Below are 16,072 nucleotides of genomic sequence, written 5' to 3' on the forward strand. Positions count from 1 at the left end.
ATCTTGTCCAATATCTCAGTGTTAAAAAATAAACGCAATATTTCTTTTGGGTCTCGTTATCTAAGTGATTGGCAGGGCCTAACCACAATGCCAATCTAATTTTGATTACATTTGATGTGTTAGTACCACAATTAGGCACTCTGGAACTCCAAGTGAAACAGTTCATCTTGCCATGATAAATTGTGTCAGTTTCGGTGTCATCATTTCCCCTATTCTGATGAAGAGTCAACACCACATTGTTCATTCTTGGACGTGCAGAGAGTATAATTCACATCTATTTCAGAATCACTGTCATGATCTGAATCTGCTCATGATCTTCCTCAGGAACATAAGAATCATCTGAATGATGATCATCATCACTTTGTTCAAACTGCTCTAAAGCCATCTGCACCATTCTTTTGCTTTTTTGTGACACACAAGGTATCCCTCCACTTGTAGCCATCTACAAGTAATGAGATATTTGAAAAGTAACGACAATAACACAAAAATACTTACTCCCTTAGAGTAATATCCGTTTGTCAGATGGAGTACAAATCTTACCTATACAGTAATTTCCGCCTGTGAGACGATGTGACTGGCATTTGTGTGCTAGTAAAACAATACTACAGTGGAAATGAAACAATGACGTCCACACAGTAGCAAGTTCAATTCACGTATGTAGCATAGCTGTAATATCAGATCCAAGTAACAATGCACATCTGACAACACTTCATTGAGATATTTTATACCCGCCTAAGAGACGGGTGTATTAACTGTGGTTTAAGCCCGGTCCACACGCCACGATCTGTCTGCGCAGACGTCTGTACATGCAAAAGATCGTTCCAAATGTCGTGTGTTCACACGACACAAATCCCAATCTACTACTCGTCCGCCATCTGTCGGTGTAGAAAAGAAATATCAGTGGCAAGCGACTACGCTCCCCGTAAACGTCAAAAATTTTATTCAGATATTGTGAAATACAGCAATGGAGGAAGTTCTGTAGTAGTCTGTGTTCGCAACTTGTGTGGCAAAAAACATTCAGGCCAACCGCAGGACAGAGAGAAAGCGGACAAAATGGTGTAGACAGTGGCTGCTAAAGCGAAAGTAGTTTTCACACGTAAATTTACTGCGAGTGTTGAGGGCGAACCTAACGACTGGCGAAACTTATAATTATCTCTTAAATCTTGTAACCACTCATATTATGAGAAAAATTACTTGTATGAGAAGGGCAATTTCTCCTCATGAACGGCTGGCGGTAACATTAAGATTCCTAGCAACAGGAAGGAGGTACAAGGATTTGGGATTTTCAACTGCAATATCGAAACAAGCGTTGAATGAAATAATACCCAATACATGTGAAGCTATTTCCGTCGTCTTGAAGGATGAGTTCTTTTTATAACAGCGGATAATTTTCTATTATGTTTTCACACAAATATATTCTTTTGAATAACATTTGATAAACGTATGTGAAATATATTGTTCCATTTCCTTGCACATTGACACTCCAATTTCATCTTCAATTGTACTCCTGCTTGGTCTTGGCGTTTCTTGATCACTAAGAAAGCCAAGCAGATCAAAATACCATAACGTTGGCTGCTATACTTGATCTACTCCTACACCAGATCTTCTAGATTTCTGAACTTTGGATAACTCTTTTCGGTAAACAGTTTGCAACGAATTTATTTTTTATTACTGTTTCTCTGTTTGCTGAGACGTCAACTGCCCGCCGTTTTTAAATTAGAGGATTATATGGTGCTGTCTTTTTGTCTCGGTCACTATCTTCTTTACTTTTAATATTCCACAAACATGGGTGGTTTCTATATATTTCAATGAATTCACTTACGAATCTCGAGAACACTGAGGAGTATCAGCCATTTTAATGTGTGCGCACAAATACAAACACTAGACTGTGCAAACAGCTGTTTCGCGCCAGATTTGCTGCGATCTCCTGTCCACATGTTTCAACTTGTCTGCGCAGATGTGGTTTGAACCCACAGATTTGAGAGGTTTCGCTCAAACCTCCAACTCCAACTTCCAGGTTTACACACACCTCAGGTTGGTGCAGATCTTCTGTCCACACGCAACGATCTGTCTGCGCAGATGTGATGTGCGCAGACATTTGAGCACACAGATTGTTGCGTGTGGACGGGACTTGAGTGTGGGACAGATGTCGACAATGTTCTCTACTGTTGAAGAAGGAAACTAAAAAAGTAGGTGGAAAATGGTATGTATACACAAAAAACAAAATTCAGTAATAATGTGGAGCTTCAAGTTTTAGTGAAATATGTTGTTATAATTGTGTATCCCCTAGTTTCATATATTTTACAGTGCAGTGTGGGAAGTTAGCATCCTTTAACTTCTGCATAGATCTACTGTTTATCTCTGACTTCGTAAGCCTTTGGCCAAAGAAAGCAAAGCACACCCCCCTCCATATCTCCGCAAGTCCCCAAAAAAGACGCTTGAAAGTAAATTACAGCTTAGATAAGGTAGAGTACGTATGTGTAAGTGACCTTCAGAGAAGGAGTGAGTTTCACTTTTAAGAGATAAAAACAGTGTCTGCCGTAAGGTAGTGACTGTCCAGGTTTAAAGTTGCATAATAAGCTACAGTAGTAGTAATAATGGCAGATGTACCAGATGAGTTGTTGGTATGCAGAAGTTTTCACATGGGTATTATTGTCAAGGGGGCGTCACTTTATCTGTCATTGCGCTGTTGTAGTCGTATTAATCGGAAAAAAATGTTACCATATTATTGTATTTTCATTGAGACGGATTTTGTGGTGCCGCAGTCCATATGTTAATTGCCGTAAGAAATACCCGGTTATGTTTATTTAACGAGAAAAGTGCAAGTGCTGGCGTTAAAACTGTTTAACCTATGGCGACGACTGCATCAAGTGGTGATGACCGACACAGAGAGAGAAGTCTGTTCGACCACGTTTTCTTACTGGTCTATTTTACCGTTGTGTGGTTTGAGTAGGATATGAAAATTTCTTTGGTGTTTGTGCTAGAGTCCTGATAATGGTGCAAAACACAAACTATAGTTTCACACTATACCCTTCGGTATTGCTGACATTTTTCCGCCCATAAATAATTTCCTAAGAAAGATGGATTAGTGTTTGATGTTACTCCTCCCATGTTCAAATAAATATATAAAAATGTAAGATTTGCGTGAGTCTAATTGTTGAGGCGTTTTCGGTCGTTGTAATACCGTTATAAAAGTGTTGACGTTTGTGTTGTGTGGGAGGAAAATCTTGTGTGTGCCCTAAAACATGTTTAATGAAATCACGTAAAATGGTGAAATGCAATAGTTTTGTACAGTTAACAAAGTCGTTTTGATTTTTGGTAATAATTTTCCAAAGGGATGTATAGTTTGCAGTTGAAATGGAAACTTTTAAGTTTTGAAGCATTGAGCTAAAGGGGGGTAAACACAATTTGCATTAAGTCAATACCTTCAAGTGATCATTTCCAGTAGTAGATTTAAATCAGATGGCTGACTTGCCTTAGCAAGAAGGGTCGTTCAACATCAAGGGGACCAAGGCCTCCCACTTGGCCATCCCCAAATCTAATGAAATTTGGTGTGATGGTTATTCACCAAATTTCAATTTGGTATCTTTGGAGGTTGACTTTTTGTGGGCTTTTGAAGAGAGGATAGTCACCTTTGCATCATGTAGGAAAGTGCAGCTGTGCCAAGTTGTTAGGCCTTTTGAAAAGTTCTGGCCAACATGCTTCTATAGACATAGACTACTTTTTAGGCTGAATCACACCATGGCAAAAAATAGGGATTTAGCCACACCTAAATATAGATAGTAGTCTCTAAAGTGTCTAAGAAATTCTGAGAGACAAGGTTTCACCAACCACTGCTACTTTTCATATGCACCAATCGTACCAGAACTTCAGAGGGGTGTTCCAACCTATGATGTCTATATATTGATGAAATTTTATTAACATTGGGCAGCTAGACAAAAATATATGCATCTGTGGCCACAATTTCTTACACACAAATTTTATGCCGTTTTTGGGGTGCAATATCTCAATGTGTCTTGTTTAATCCTTTTATTATTATTATTATTTTTTTTTTATCATCTTGCCATGTCTGAAAAGAGCATGCTTTAAGCTTTCAAAGCTATGCCATTTAACTTCTGCATCCTGCATTTTGAGGCGTAATATTACCTTTCAAAAGCACTTCGAGAAGATTGAAAACTGAAATATTTTGCTCATTAAGTCTTGTGATACTACTGGTAATTAACTTTTTTTTTGTTCAAGTATATAAATCAGTTTCAAACATTAATTTAACACATGCCATAATACCCAACATACTCATTTGCAAAACAGGTATACTAAACAGTCTGTTCCACTTTTGGTTAAACAGTTTTTAATTTTGTCAAGCACAAGTTGTGGATAACTGTATTGGCTTCTGATAATGATGTTGATGCTGTAGTCATGAAAATATGTTGCTCAGGAATTAAGCAGGTGTTTATAGCAGTTGGCCAGTGGAACGAACGAGCAGAACCGTGTGGGTGCATAAAGTCGATTAGGAAATCTTGTTGTTCATGTGAAACTTCATACGTTTCCAACCTACCAGAAATTATCATACATACATACATGCAGCATAATTTCCTTGTAGTAAACTTACAGTTATGATTGCTAAAACTCCATCTGTTTTGAAGGCATTAACTGTGAATGCTATAGCATGATTGGAAATTCTGCTGACTCTGAACTGCTTAAAATTAATTGGCTTAAATTTATGATTTTCTCTTGTTCCAGTGATTGTATGTCCCCAGGAAAACCTTGTTTCTAGACCAGGCTGACTTGTTTATATGGGGTCAATATTTGGTTATCGGAGGGCCTCTATAGATGCACGAGTTGTTAATCTTTTTGCTGCTCCCCCAGTGCCATCACAAGGTTATTTACCATGGCTTCGTCCAAAAATATTCCATTCAGCAGTGATGCCAAAATCCTTTTCGTGCAGACATAAATGGATGAAATCTGTGAAATTCTTATATTGAGCAGCAGGACCATCACTAAAAGAATGAATGTTCTTAATATTTTCAAAATGTGGCTTTAAATATGCTATTAACTTTATTTGAAAGGCATGGACATTAATGATATCACGTCAAGGCAGTCTCTGATCATACAGATGCTAATAATTTAACATTCCACCGAAATAGAGAACAAATAGGTGTAATGTGGCCAGTCTATTCTTCCAAAGAAATTCTTGCACAGCATCTAGAACAACAAATGAATAATTCTCGGCAAAATCCGTCAATATAATTAATATATTTCTGTAAGATTTCCGTTTAGATGCTTAAGGTATAAACTTTGGTATTTTTATACAAAATGATGGCTTCTTAAACCATTAATTTAAAAAAGCAGTGCCTCTGTGAAATCTTCAATGGTTCTGACATGTCTCCAAATGTATCTGTCAGTATGGATCCATTACTTATATTTCATTGTTTCTTCAGGGTCGTAGTCTTTAAAAATGTCTTCAAGAAAAGCCTCTAGTTGCATTCTTCCTGGAAATTCCTCACAATGTTGCAGCATACAATCTTTTGATTCCAAATTGCATACAGTTTTTTTCATCAAATCCTTGTAGTCATCTTGGATGAATGTTGCTGAAACCAACATCAGCTGAAGTAATCATTTTCACTGAGTGCAAAAAATTTTTAGAAGCTCACTTGATTTCCAAATTGTTTACAATAAGCAATCTACTTTTGTTTCAGGTTACAAAGGAGCAGGCGTTACTGTATGTGAATCGTTTCCTCAGTTATTCTTGTTTTACTTCATCATTGAGCTTTTTCCTCTTCAGTTTTCAGATGGGAAATATGGAAGCGTCCGATCCCGCCCGTCTGCTTTGACCCATGATGTCACAAATATGGCGGAAACGACCATAAACCATGATTCCAATACGGTGCATATAAAGTCGTTACTAACGGGAGAAGTGCGGGAGATAGGTGTTTTTTGGGTGGGGACAAACTAAATATAGACAAATTTAGACACCCGCCCCCATACAAAACCACACAAAACGACAAAAAAAAAAAAAAAAAAAAAACCAGACATCTCAAAACTCCCCAAATACCACTAAACACAATACAATATCATCTGGGATTGGACACTTCCCTTGACCTATATAGCTCAAAAACATCTGATACACAAAACCAACATTCACAGCCACACATTGGGCTCGAACACTTCCCTTGAGTTGTTATCCTTACAATATCTCCACATACAGCCGTCCCTGGTCCGAGACACTGGAACTTTAAGTAAACCTCATTTCTTCACAGCATACTGAACACTTCACGACTTCATCCAAAAATCCGAATAGTTGAAGAAATTTTATTAGAGACAATGCTCTGCCCCCCAACATAGCCGACAACTGAGAACTGTTGACCCTGTCAGTCATATCTATACCTACCAAAGACGTAAAAAAAGCAATTTACCAAAATTCACAGACGACGCCACACTCGCAAACTAAACTAAAAACATCACCTAACACACTACCAGAGAGCACCACCGATTACATCAAAACGACACCTACAAACACGCCACTCTCGCACACTAAATTCCGCGCCGTTGTTACGTCACACACCACAACAGCCTTACGTCACAGGTCAAAGCCGACGGGTGGGATCGGACGCTTCGGTCGACCCTTCAGATGTTGCCCAAGTCCCATCTTCCATCTTTAGTTTCCTAGCCTTCTTCACTAGTTTAGTTGAAACAGTAAATTCTTCAGTCATTTCTTTCTGTAGTCCAGCTATTTGAGGCCGGGCCCAACATCTGTCGGCTTTGACCCGTGACGTAACGCTGTTGTGGTGTGTGACGTCACGACGGCGCGGATTTTAGTTTGTGTGAGTGGCGTGTTTGTAGGTGTCGTTTTGATGTGATCGGTTGTGCTCTCTGGTGGTGTGTTAGGTGATGTTTTTGGTTTAGTTTGCGAGTGTGGTGTCGTGTGTGAATTTTTGTAAATTGCTTTTTCTATGTCTTTGGTAGGTATGGTTATGACTGACAGGATCAACAGTTTTCGGTTGTCGGCAACGATGGGGGACAGTGCGTTGTCTCTAAAAAAAAAATCTTCAACTATTCGGATTTTTGGATGAAGTCTTGAAGTGTTCAGTATGTTGTGAAGAAATGGGGCTTACTTAAAGTTCCGGCATCTTGGACCAGGGATGTGGAGATGTAAGGATAACAGGTCAAGGGAAGTGTTAGATCCCAATGTGTGGCTATTGATATTGGGAGATGTTTTTGAGCTATATAGGTCAAGGGAAGTGTTGGATCCCAATTTATGAGATCGGGAGGTGCTGTTGAGCTATAGGTTTAGGAAAGTGTTAGATTCCAGATGATATCGCGTTTAGTGGTATTTGGGGAGTTTTGTGATGTTGGTTTTTTTCGCCGTTTTGCGTGGTTTTGTATGGAGGTGGGTGTCTAAATTTGTTTATATTTAGTTCGTCCCCACCCAAAAACCCCCTATTTCCCACACTTGTCCTGTTAGTGTCATTAGGCTGTTTGTGGAACATGTGTGTGTGTTTTTTTTTTTCGATGTATTTTCGTCCTCATAATGTGTAAGTAACGACTTTATATGCGCCATATTGGAATCGTGGTTTATGGTTGTTTCCGCCATGTTTGTGACGTCATGGGTCAAAGCAGACGGGCAGGATCGGACACTTCCGTATTTCCATCTTAGCAACCTTGGCACATTTGCACCTTGGTATGTGATGTGGAGGTGAATAGCCTGTCTTTAGAAGACCATAAAAATTCAATCACTGAAGATACTGAACTGAAATTTGGTTTATAACCGTCAAAGACCATGCACAGCCTTCACATCAAATCTCATTACATTTGGAAATGGAAGTGTGGGAACACTTTCTAATATTGGTGCTATCGACGAGGAATGACCAACAAGAGTAATGTTCATCAGTCTCCAACTTACAGTGGAGGATTAAGAGACTTAATTAGTTGACAGAGAACATTGATTTTTAAATTTGTTACTGGTGTGTCTCTCTTAACTTTAATAAAGAAGTATAAGAGGCACTGGTTTATTTTATGAAGGATGTTGTTATTTCTACACCTCATATTTCATAATGTTACCTGTTTTGCCATTGCTAAGGTAATTGAAAGTATGAAAGGCACTGGATATATGGCAGAAGCAGTGATAAGGAGCAAACAGACCTAGTTTTTTTCCACAGTTAAAGATCCTCTAATTTTTTACTGTAGTGTGGCATAAGACTGCTAGCTTATCATAGTGAGAAGTTCTAGATGCAGCCCACCTTGGAAAATTGGCGACTTTTGCATGTCGTAGGCATATTTGAGTGGTGATAGCCTGTTTTTGCTGTGGCTGGTGAGAGACAACTTGCCACATGGTGTGTGAAGAATACAAAAAGCCTCCTGCTCCTGTGCATCTATATATCATGTTGTTATGTCTGCCATTGGAATGCTATTTAATAATAGTTTGAGAGTAATGAACCCCATAGCAAGTGTGTAAAATAGGCACTCTGAATTTAGATTTCAGACCCTCATTAGTACATTGTTGCGCGAAAAGTTTAACTGTACTTTTTTCTGATTAGCTCTGCGGTTTCCTCTCAGTGATTACCTCATATGTCACTCATTTTTCTGGTTTCTCCTTCAGTGAGTTAAGAGATTGTATTGATCTTCTACAGCTTCCACATTTTCTAAAATATTGTCATACTACTTTAAATTTTGTTGTGTCTTCATATTTCTATCTAGTCTCCATATAAGGAAGGCATTAGAGGTGCCTACAAGCTGTCAAGACTTCTTATCCAAATGTTACTTCTGTGTACACCCAAAATTCTATCTTAATGTCAGTGATTGTAGCTCGCTGCTACTTTAGTTCATCATCAGCTTGAGGTTTCAGATTAACCTCACCTTAACCATGGCTGTACATAAATATGCACTCATTGCAAGCCAAACTGTGATCACCACATTGTGTAGACAAATTGGAATACAGCAAATAACACTAAAGTGATGGGGATGCTCTTCAGACGGATTGGCTTTCCAAATGAATGTGCTACTTTTCTCATTAATTAGTTGTAATATGATATGGAAAATTGCCATAGCTGATGCTCAGCACCGGATCCCTCCCTCCCTTACATACTCATAACTGCAGTGCAGGGATACAATGTCTAGAGTACATCAGAAGTACCAGTTCTTGAGCTGTGATAATACCAGCTTCATTAAGATTAGTGTGTTTTTTTCCAAAGAAACATATTTTTCAGTGCTGTAAGTGCTATATGGATTATTTCCATCTTGCACTATACCCTGTTAGATACCACCAAACAGCTGCTATATGACACATTGCACACTGGATTTTTGCTTCTGGAACTTAGTCTGTTTCTCAGGGAGGGGAGTGACAGGTTGGAGAAGGTTAAAAGGAAATGGAAGGTGAGAGGAACCCACATGTCAGGATGAGGGAAGATAAAGTGAAGGGTAAGATGTCAGAGTGAGAGATAAAAGATAGTACAGTTGGTAAGCACTGTCCCAGCATGGCTGGTTTAAAGCAAAAATACATGAACCACAGCATGGGGTGCCAAGCTGAGAGTGACACCAGAGGTATCACTACTTTAACATTACTGTACAGGGTGTACTGCAGTTAGTAATTCCACTATTCATCTCTCTTCCTCGTAATCTATCTTTTCTTCTCACTCTGATCGTATCTGTTGTAGTTAGAGGCTGGCACAGCAATTACCCATGCACCATCTGTGGCTTATTTACTGATGTGTATTCAATCATCATTGTATGCCCTCATCCTCACTATAGGTGAGTTCTTTTCTTTCTGTGTGACCTGCCCTTCCTTTTATTGTTCAGGCATCCCCAGTTTCTCTCTCTCCTCCCTGAGGAAGGAACTAATAGAGGTGGAAATGAGGATTGAGTGTGTTGTCCTATGTGTCTATTGGTAATACTATATATAAAACAGAAAGAAACTTCCACATGGGAAAAATATATTAAAAACAAAGATTCCAAGACTTACCAAGCGGGAAAGCGCCGGCAGACAGGCACATGAACAAAACACACAAACACACACACAGAATTACGAGCTTTCGCAACTGGCAGTTGCTTCGTCAGGAAAGAGGGAAGGAGAGGGAAAAATGAAAGGATGTGGGTTTTAAGGGAGAGGGTAAGGAGTCATTCCAATCCCGGGAGCGGAAAGACTTCCCTTAGGGGAAAAAAAAGGACAGGTGTACACTCGCGCACACACACACACACACACACACATCCATCCGCACATACACAGACACAATCAATGCCCCCACCCCCATGAACTATGGACCTTGCTGTAGGTGGCAAGGATCGCAAGTCTCAGTGATACTGATATGCGTACCATAGGTGCAACCACAATTGAGGGGTATCTGTTGAGAATCCAGATAAACGTGTGGTTTCTGAAGAGGGGCCGCATCCTTTTCAGTAGTTGCAGGGGCAACAGTCTGGGTGATTTGATTGATCTGGACTTGCAATATTAACCAAAACGGCCTTGCTGTGCTGGTACTGCGAACGGCTATAGCAAGGGTAAACTACAGCTGTAATTTTTCCCGAGGACATGCAGCTTTACTATATGGTTAAATGATGGTGGCATCCTCCTTGGGTAAAATATTACGGAGGTAAAATAGTCCCCCATTCGGATCTCTGGACAGCGACTATTCAGGAGGATGTCGTTATTAGGAGAAACAAAACTAGCCTTCTGTGGATCAAAGTGTGGAATGTCAGATTCCTTAATTGGGCAAGTACGTTAGAAATTTTAAAAAGGGAAATGGACAGATTAAAGTTAGATATGGTGGGAATTAGTGAAGTTCGGTGGCAGGAGGAACAACACTTCTGGTCAGGTGAATACATGGTTATAAATACAAAATCAAATAGGGGTAAGGCAGGAGTAGGTTTAGCAATGAATAAAAAATAGCTCGGTTAAGCTACTATGAACACCATAGTGAACACATTATTGTAGCCAAGATAGACAAGAAGCCCCCTCCTACCACAGTAGTAAAAGTATACATGCCAACTAGCTATGCAGACAACAAAGAGATTGAAGAAACATATGATGAGATAAAAGAAATTATTCAGACAGTGAAGGGAGACTAAAAATTAATAGTTATGGGGACTGGAATTTGATAGTAAGAAAAGGAAGAGGAGGAAAAGTAGTAGGTGAATGTGGAATGGGGGTAAGGAATGATAGAGGAAGCCGCCTGGTGGAATTTTGTACAGAGCATAACTTAATAATAGCTCACACTTGGTTCAAGAATCATGAAAGAGGGCTGTATACATGGAAGAAGTCTGGAGATACTGGAAGGTGTCAGATAAATTATATAATGGTAAGAGAGTGATTCAGGAACCAGGTTTTAAATTGTAAGATGTTTCCAGGGGCAGATGTGGACTCTAGACAACTATCTATTGGTTATGAACTGTATATTAAAACTGAAGAAACTGCAAAAAGGTGGGAATCTAAGGAGATGGGACCTAGATAAACTGAAAGAACCAGAGGTTCTAGAGAGCTTCAGGGTGAATGTTAGGCAACAATAGACGAGAATGGGGGAAAGAAATACAGTAGAAGAAGAATGGGTAGCTTTGAGGGATGAAGTAGTGAAGGTAGCAGAGGATCAAGTAGGCAAAAAGATGAGGGCTAGTTGAAATCCTTAGGTAACAGAAGAGATATTGAATTTGATTGATGCAAGGAGAAAATTTAGAAATGCAGTAAATGAAACAGGAAAAAAGGAATACAAATGTGTCAAAAATGAGATCGTCAGGAAGTGCAAAATGGCTAGAGGACAAATGTAAGGATGTAGAGTCATATATCACTAGGGGTTTAGATAGATACTGCCTACAGGAAAATTAAAGAGAAATACTTACGAATATCAAGAGCTCAGATAAAAACCCGTACCAAGCAAAGTAGGGAAAGCAGAAAGGTGTAAGGAGTGTATAGAAGGTCTATACATGTGCGATGTACTTCGGGGCCATATTATGGGAGATATGATACTGTGTGAAGAGTTTGACAGAGCACTGAAAGACCTAAGTCGAAACAAGGCCCTGAGAGTGGAGGACATTCCATTAGAACTACTGATGGCCTTGGGAGATTCAGCCATGACAAAACTCTACTGTCTGGTGAGCAAGATGTATGAGACAGGGTGAATACCCTCAGACTTCAAGAAGAGTATAATAATTCCAATCCCAAAGAAAGCAGGTGTTGACAGGTGTGAAAATTACCAAACTATCAGTTTAATAAGTCACAGCTGCAAAATACTAACACAAATTCTTTACAGATGAATGGAGAAACTAGCAGATGCCGACATGGGAAGATCAGTTTGGATTCCGTAGAAATGTTGGAACATGTGAGGCATTGCTGATCCTACAACTTATCTTAGAAAATAGATTAACAAAAGGCAAACCTATTTTTCTAGCGTTTGTAGACTTAGAGAGAGATTTTGACAGGGAGCGAAAGGCTATTTACAATTCGTACAGAAACCAGATGCCAGTTATGAGTTGAGAGGCATGAAAGGGAAGCAGTGATTGGGAAGGGAGTGACACAAGGATGTAGCCTATCCCCGATGATAATCAATCTGTATATTGAGCAAGCAGTAAAGGAAACAAAAGAAAAATTCAGGTTAGGAATTAAAATCCACGGAGAACAAATAAAAACTTTGAGGTTTTATGGTGACATTGTAATTCTGTCAGAGACAGCAAAGGACATGGAAGAGCAATGGAACGGAATGGGCAGTGTCTTGAAAGGAGGACATAAGACGGGCATCAGCAAAAGCACAATGAGGATAATGCAATGTAATCGAATTAAATCAGATAGTGCTGAGGGAATTAGATTAGGAAATGAGACACTTAAAGTAGTAAAGGAGTTCTGCTATTTGGGGAGCAAAATAACTGATGATGGTCGAAGTAGAGGATATAAAATGTAGACTGGCAATGGTAAGGAATGGGTTTCAGAAGAAGAGAAGTTTGTTAATATTGGGTATAGATTTAAGTGTCTGGAAGTCATTTCTGAAAGTATTTGTATGGAGTGTAGCCATGTATGGAAGTGAAACGTGGACGATAAATAGTTTAGACAAGAAGAGAATAGAAATTTTCAAAATGTGGTGCTACAGAAGAATGCTGAAGATTAGATGGGTAGATCACATAACTAATGAGGAGGTATTGAATAGGATTGGGGAGAAGAGAAGTTTGTGGCACAACTTGACTAGAAGAAGGGATCGGTTGGTAGGACACGTTCTGAGGCATCAAGGGATCACCAATTTAGTATTGGAGGGCTGTGTGGAGGGTAAAAAAGTAGAGGGAGACCAAGAGATGAATACACTAAGCAGATTCAGAAGGATCTTAGAGATGAAGAAGCTTGCACTGGATAGGGTAGCATGGAGAGATGCATCAAACCAGTCTCTGGACTGAAGACCACAACAACAACATACATTTAATGTACACTGTGACATTCATTTATCCATATTATATGGTGATGTATGTGCGTGTTGTAAAGATCACCAACCTCATATATTGTCATCAGAGTATGGAAGTTTTACAGATAAATTTCTTAAAGGTTTGTACAGTGTGTGATACTTCACAGTATGACCCTTTCAAGCCACACCGCATGGTGTTAGTATTGTTGTTGTTGTTGTTGTTGTCTTCAGTCCTGAGACTGGTTTGATGCAGCTCTCCATGCTACTCCATCCTGTGCAAGATTCTTCATCTCCCAGTACCTACTGCAACCTACATCCTTCTGAATCTGATTAGTGTATTCATCTCTTGGTCTCCCTCTACGATTTTTATCCTCCACGCTGCCCTCCAATGCTAAATTTGTGATCCCTTGATGTCTCAAAACATGTCCTACCAACCGGTCCCTTCTTTTTGTCAAGTTGTGCCACAAACTCCTCTTCTCCCCAATTCTATTCAATACCTCCTCATTAGTTATGTGATCTACCCATCTAATCTTCAGCCTTCTTCTGTAGCACCACATTTACAAAGCTTCTATTCTCTTCTTGTCCAAACTATTTATCATCCATGTTTCACTTCCATACATGGCTACACTCCATACAAATACTTTCAGAAACGACTTCCTCATACATAAATCTATATTCGATGTTAACAAATTTCTCTTCTTCAGAAACGCTCTCCTTGTCATTGCCAATCCACATTTTATTCCCTCTCTACTTCGACCATCATCAGTTATTTTGCTCCCCAAATAGCAAAACTCATTTACTACTTTAAGCGTCTCATTTCCTAATCTAATTCTCTCAGCATCGCCCGATTAAATTTGACTACATTCCATTATCCTCGTTTTGCTTTTGTTGATGTTCATCTTATATCCTCCTTTCAAGACACTGTCCATTCTGTTCAACTGCTTTTCTAAGTCCTTTGCCATCTCTGACAGAATTACAATGTCATCGGCGAACCTCAAAGTTTTTACTTCTTCTCCACGAATTTTAATACCTACTCCAAATTTTTCTGTTGTTTCCTTTACTGCTTGCTCAATATACAGATTGAATAACATCGGGGAGAGGCTACAACCCTGTCTCACTCCCTTCCCAATCACTGCTTCCCTTTCATGCCTCTCAACTCATAACCGGCATCTGGTTTCTGTACGAATTGTAAATAGCCTTTCGCTCCCTGTATTTTACCCCTGCCACCTTCAGAATTTGAAAGAGAGTATTCCAGTCAACATTGTCAAAAGCTTTCTCTAAGTCTACAAATGCTAGAAACGTAGGTTTGCCTTTTCTTAATCTTTCTTCTAAGATAAGTCGTAAGGTCAGTATTGCCTCATGTGTTCCAACATTTCGACGGAATCCAAACTGATCCTCCCTGAGGTCCGCATCTATCAGTTTTTCCATTCGTCTGTAAAGAATTCGCGTTAGTATTTTGCAGCTGTGACTTATTAAACTGATAGTTCGGTAATTTTCACATCTGTCAGCACCTGCTTTCTTTGGGATTGGAATTATTATATTCTTCTTGAAGTCTGAGTGTTAGTATTACTGAAACTAATAGTGGAAAAAGTAAAATAATATTGCATGTATGTATTGCTTCTTTCAAGTACACGAAAGTTGCACTGCACAAAATATGCAGATCGATCTATCAGTATAGATATATATGCAAAATAATTGGTATTTCTTTCCATTCTATGATTCCACAGATGAAATACAGCTAGCATATTCCAAGAGATGTAGATGTTGATTGAAAAGTTCCTCATTAGAAGTTGAGAAACTCAATTATCACTCGTGCATATACAGGCTGAAAACAAAAGGAATCTTCTTCATTTCATCATTTATGTATTTAATGTTCGGACAGATTTTTTTTGTTCTGTTTAAGAGGAGGATATATTTTCAATTGTAGTTTCTAAGTGTGCGTGTGGATCTGGGTTATATCGGCTTATTCCCCCCAAAACACCTACCACTTCTTTACAAGGTGACTTACTTGGAATTTGCAGCCACACTTCTTTATTGAATAGCCGGCTGCTGGAAACCCTCTTGACTTCTTCTGTTGAATAACGCGAGGTACAGGAATTTTTAGACTCTTTCTAATTATTTCAAAAGTAGACATACAACTTTACATTTCCGCTAATGATGTATTTGACCTCTGTACACAATAAAAATTTCACTTTCCAGATGAACATGTAATTTCCTGTAAGTATCTCATACTGTTGTATGTTAGAAACAAATTGAGTTACAGTTAAAAGAAAGTTGGCTTGCATACCATGACCTTTCTTAACATTAATCATAAAATGAATCTTGCCTTTAACAAGGTTGTGTCAAGAGTCAACAGGAGTCCTTTTTTAAACTGTTCTTGTTTTAATAACAATAGTCAGTGACACAATAAACACAGAGCTGCATATAAACACCATGGTTTTTCTTTACACACTCACTAAAACATCTATGGATTGCCCAACAGGTACTGTTGGTGCCATCAGACCGCAACGTCTACTTTCTTCCCGCAACTGATTTTACTCCCCCCCCACAACACACACACACACACACACACACACACACACACACGTGACGCACAGTAGGTAGGATTCTACCATCCCACACTCATATCCAGAGTATCAAGTGTTCGAGATGGTAGAGGGCTGAGTGGTTCCAGAACTTACGCAGAAACTCTCGAATCATTAAAA

General features: G+C 39.1%; 1 protein-coding gene across 7 annotated transcripts in view; it reads left to right on the forward strand.

Moving 5' to 3' along the window:
- Positions 1-2,101: 2,101 nt before the first annotated feature.
- LOC126281834 (NADH-cytochrome b5 reductase 2) overlaps positions 2,102-16,072 on the forward strand; it is a 49,082-nt gene continuing 35,111 nt past the window's right edge. Inside the window, exon 1 of one of the 7 annotated variants that reach the window (XM_049981084.1) lies at positions 2,102-2,203. In XM_049981084.1, coding sequence (XP_049837041.1) covers positions 2,201-2,203 — 3 coding nt within the window. In that variant the 5' untranslated portion in view covers positions 2,102-2,200. Of the gene's footprint in view, positions 2,204-2,383; positions 2,898-16,072 lie in introns of those variants that run through there. The other 6 variants (XM_049981082.1, XM_049981079.1, XM_049981080.1 and 3 more) reach the window with 6 other exon arrangements.

This window comes from Schistocerca gregaria, chromosome 7 (assembly GCF_023897955.1).
Source record: "Schistocerca gregaria isolate iqSchGreg1 chromosome 7, iqSchGreg1.2, whole genome shotgun sequence".
Classification (NCBI taxonomy): Eukaryota; Metazoa; Arthropoda; class Insecta; order Orthoptera; family Acrididae; genus Schistocerca; species Schistocerca gregaria.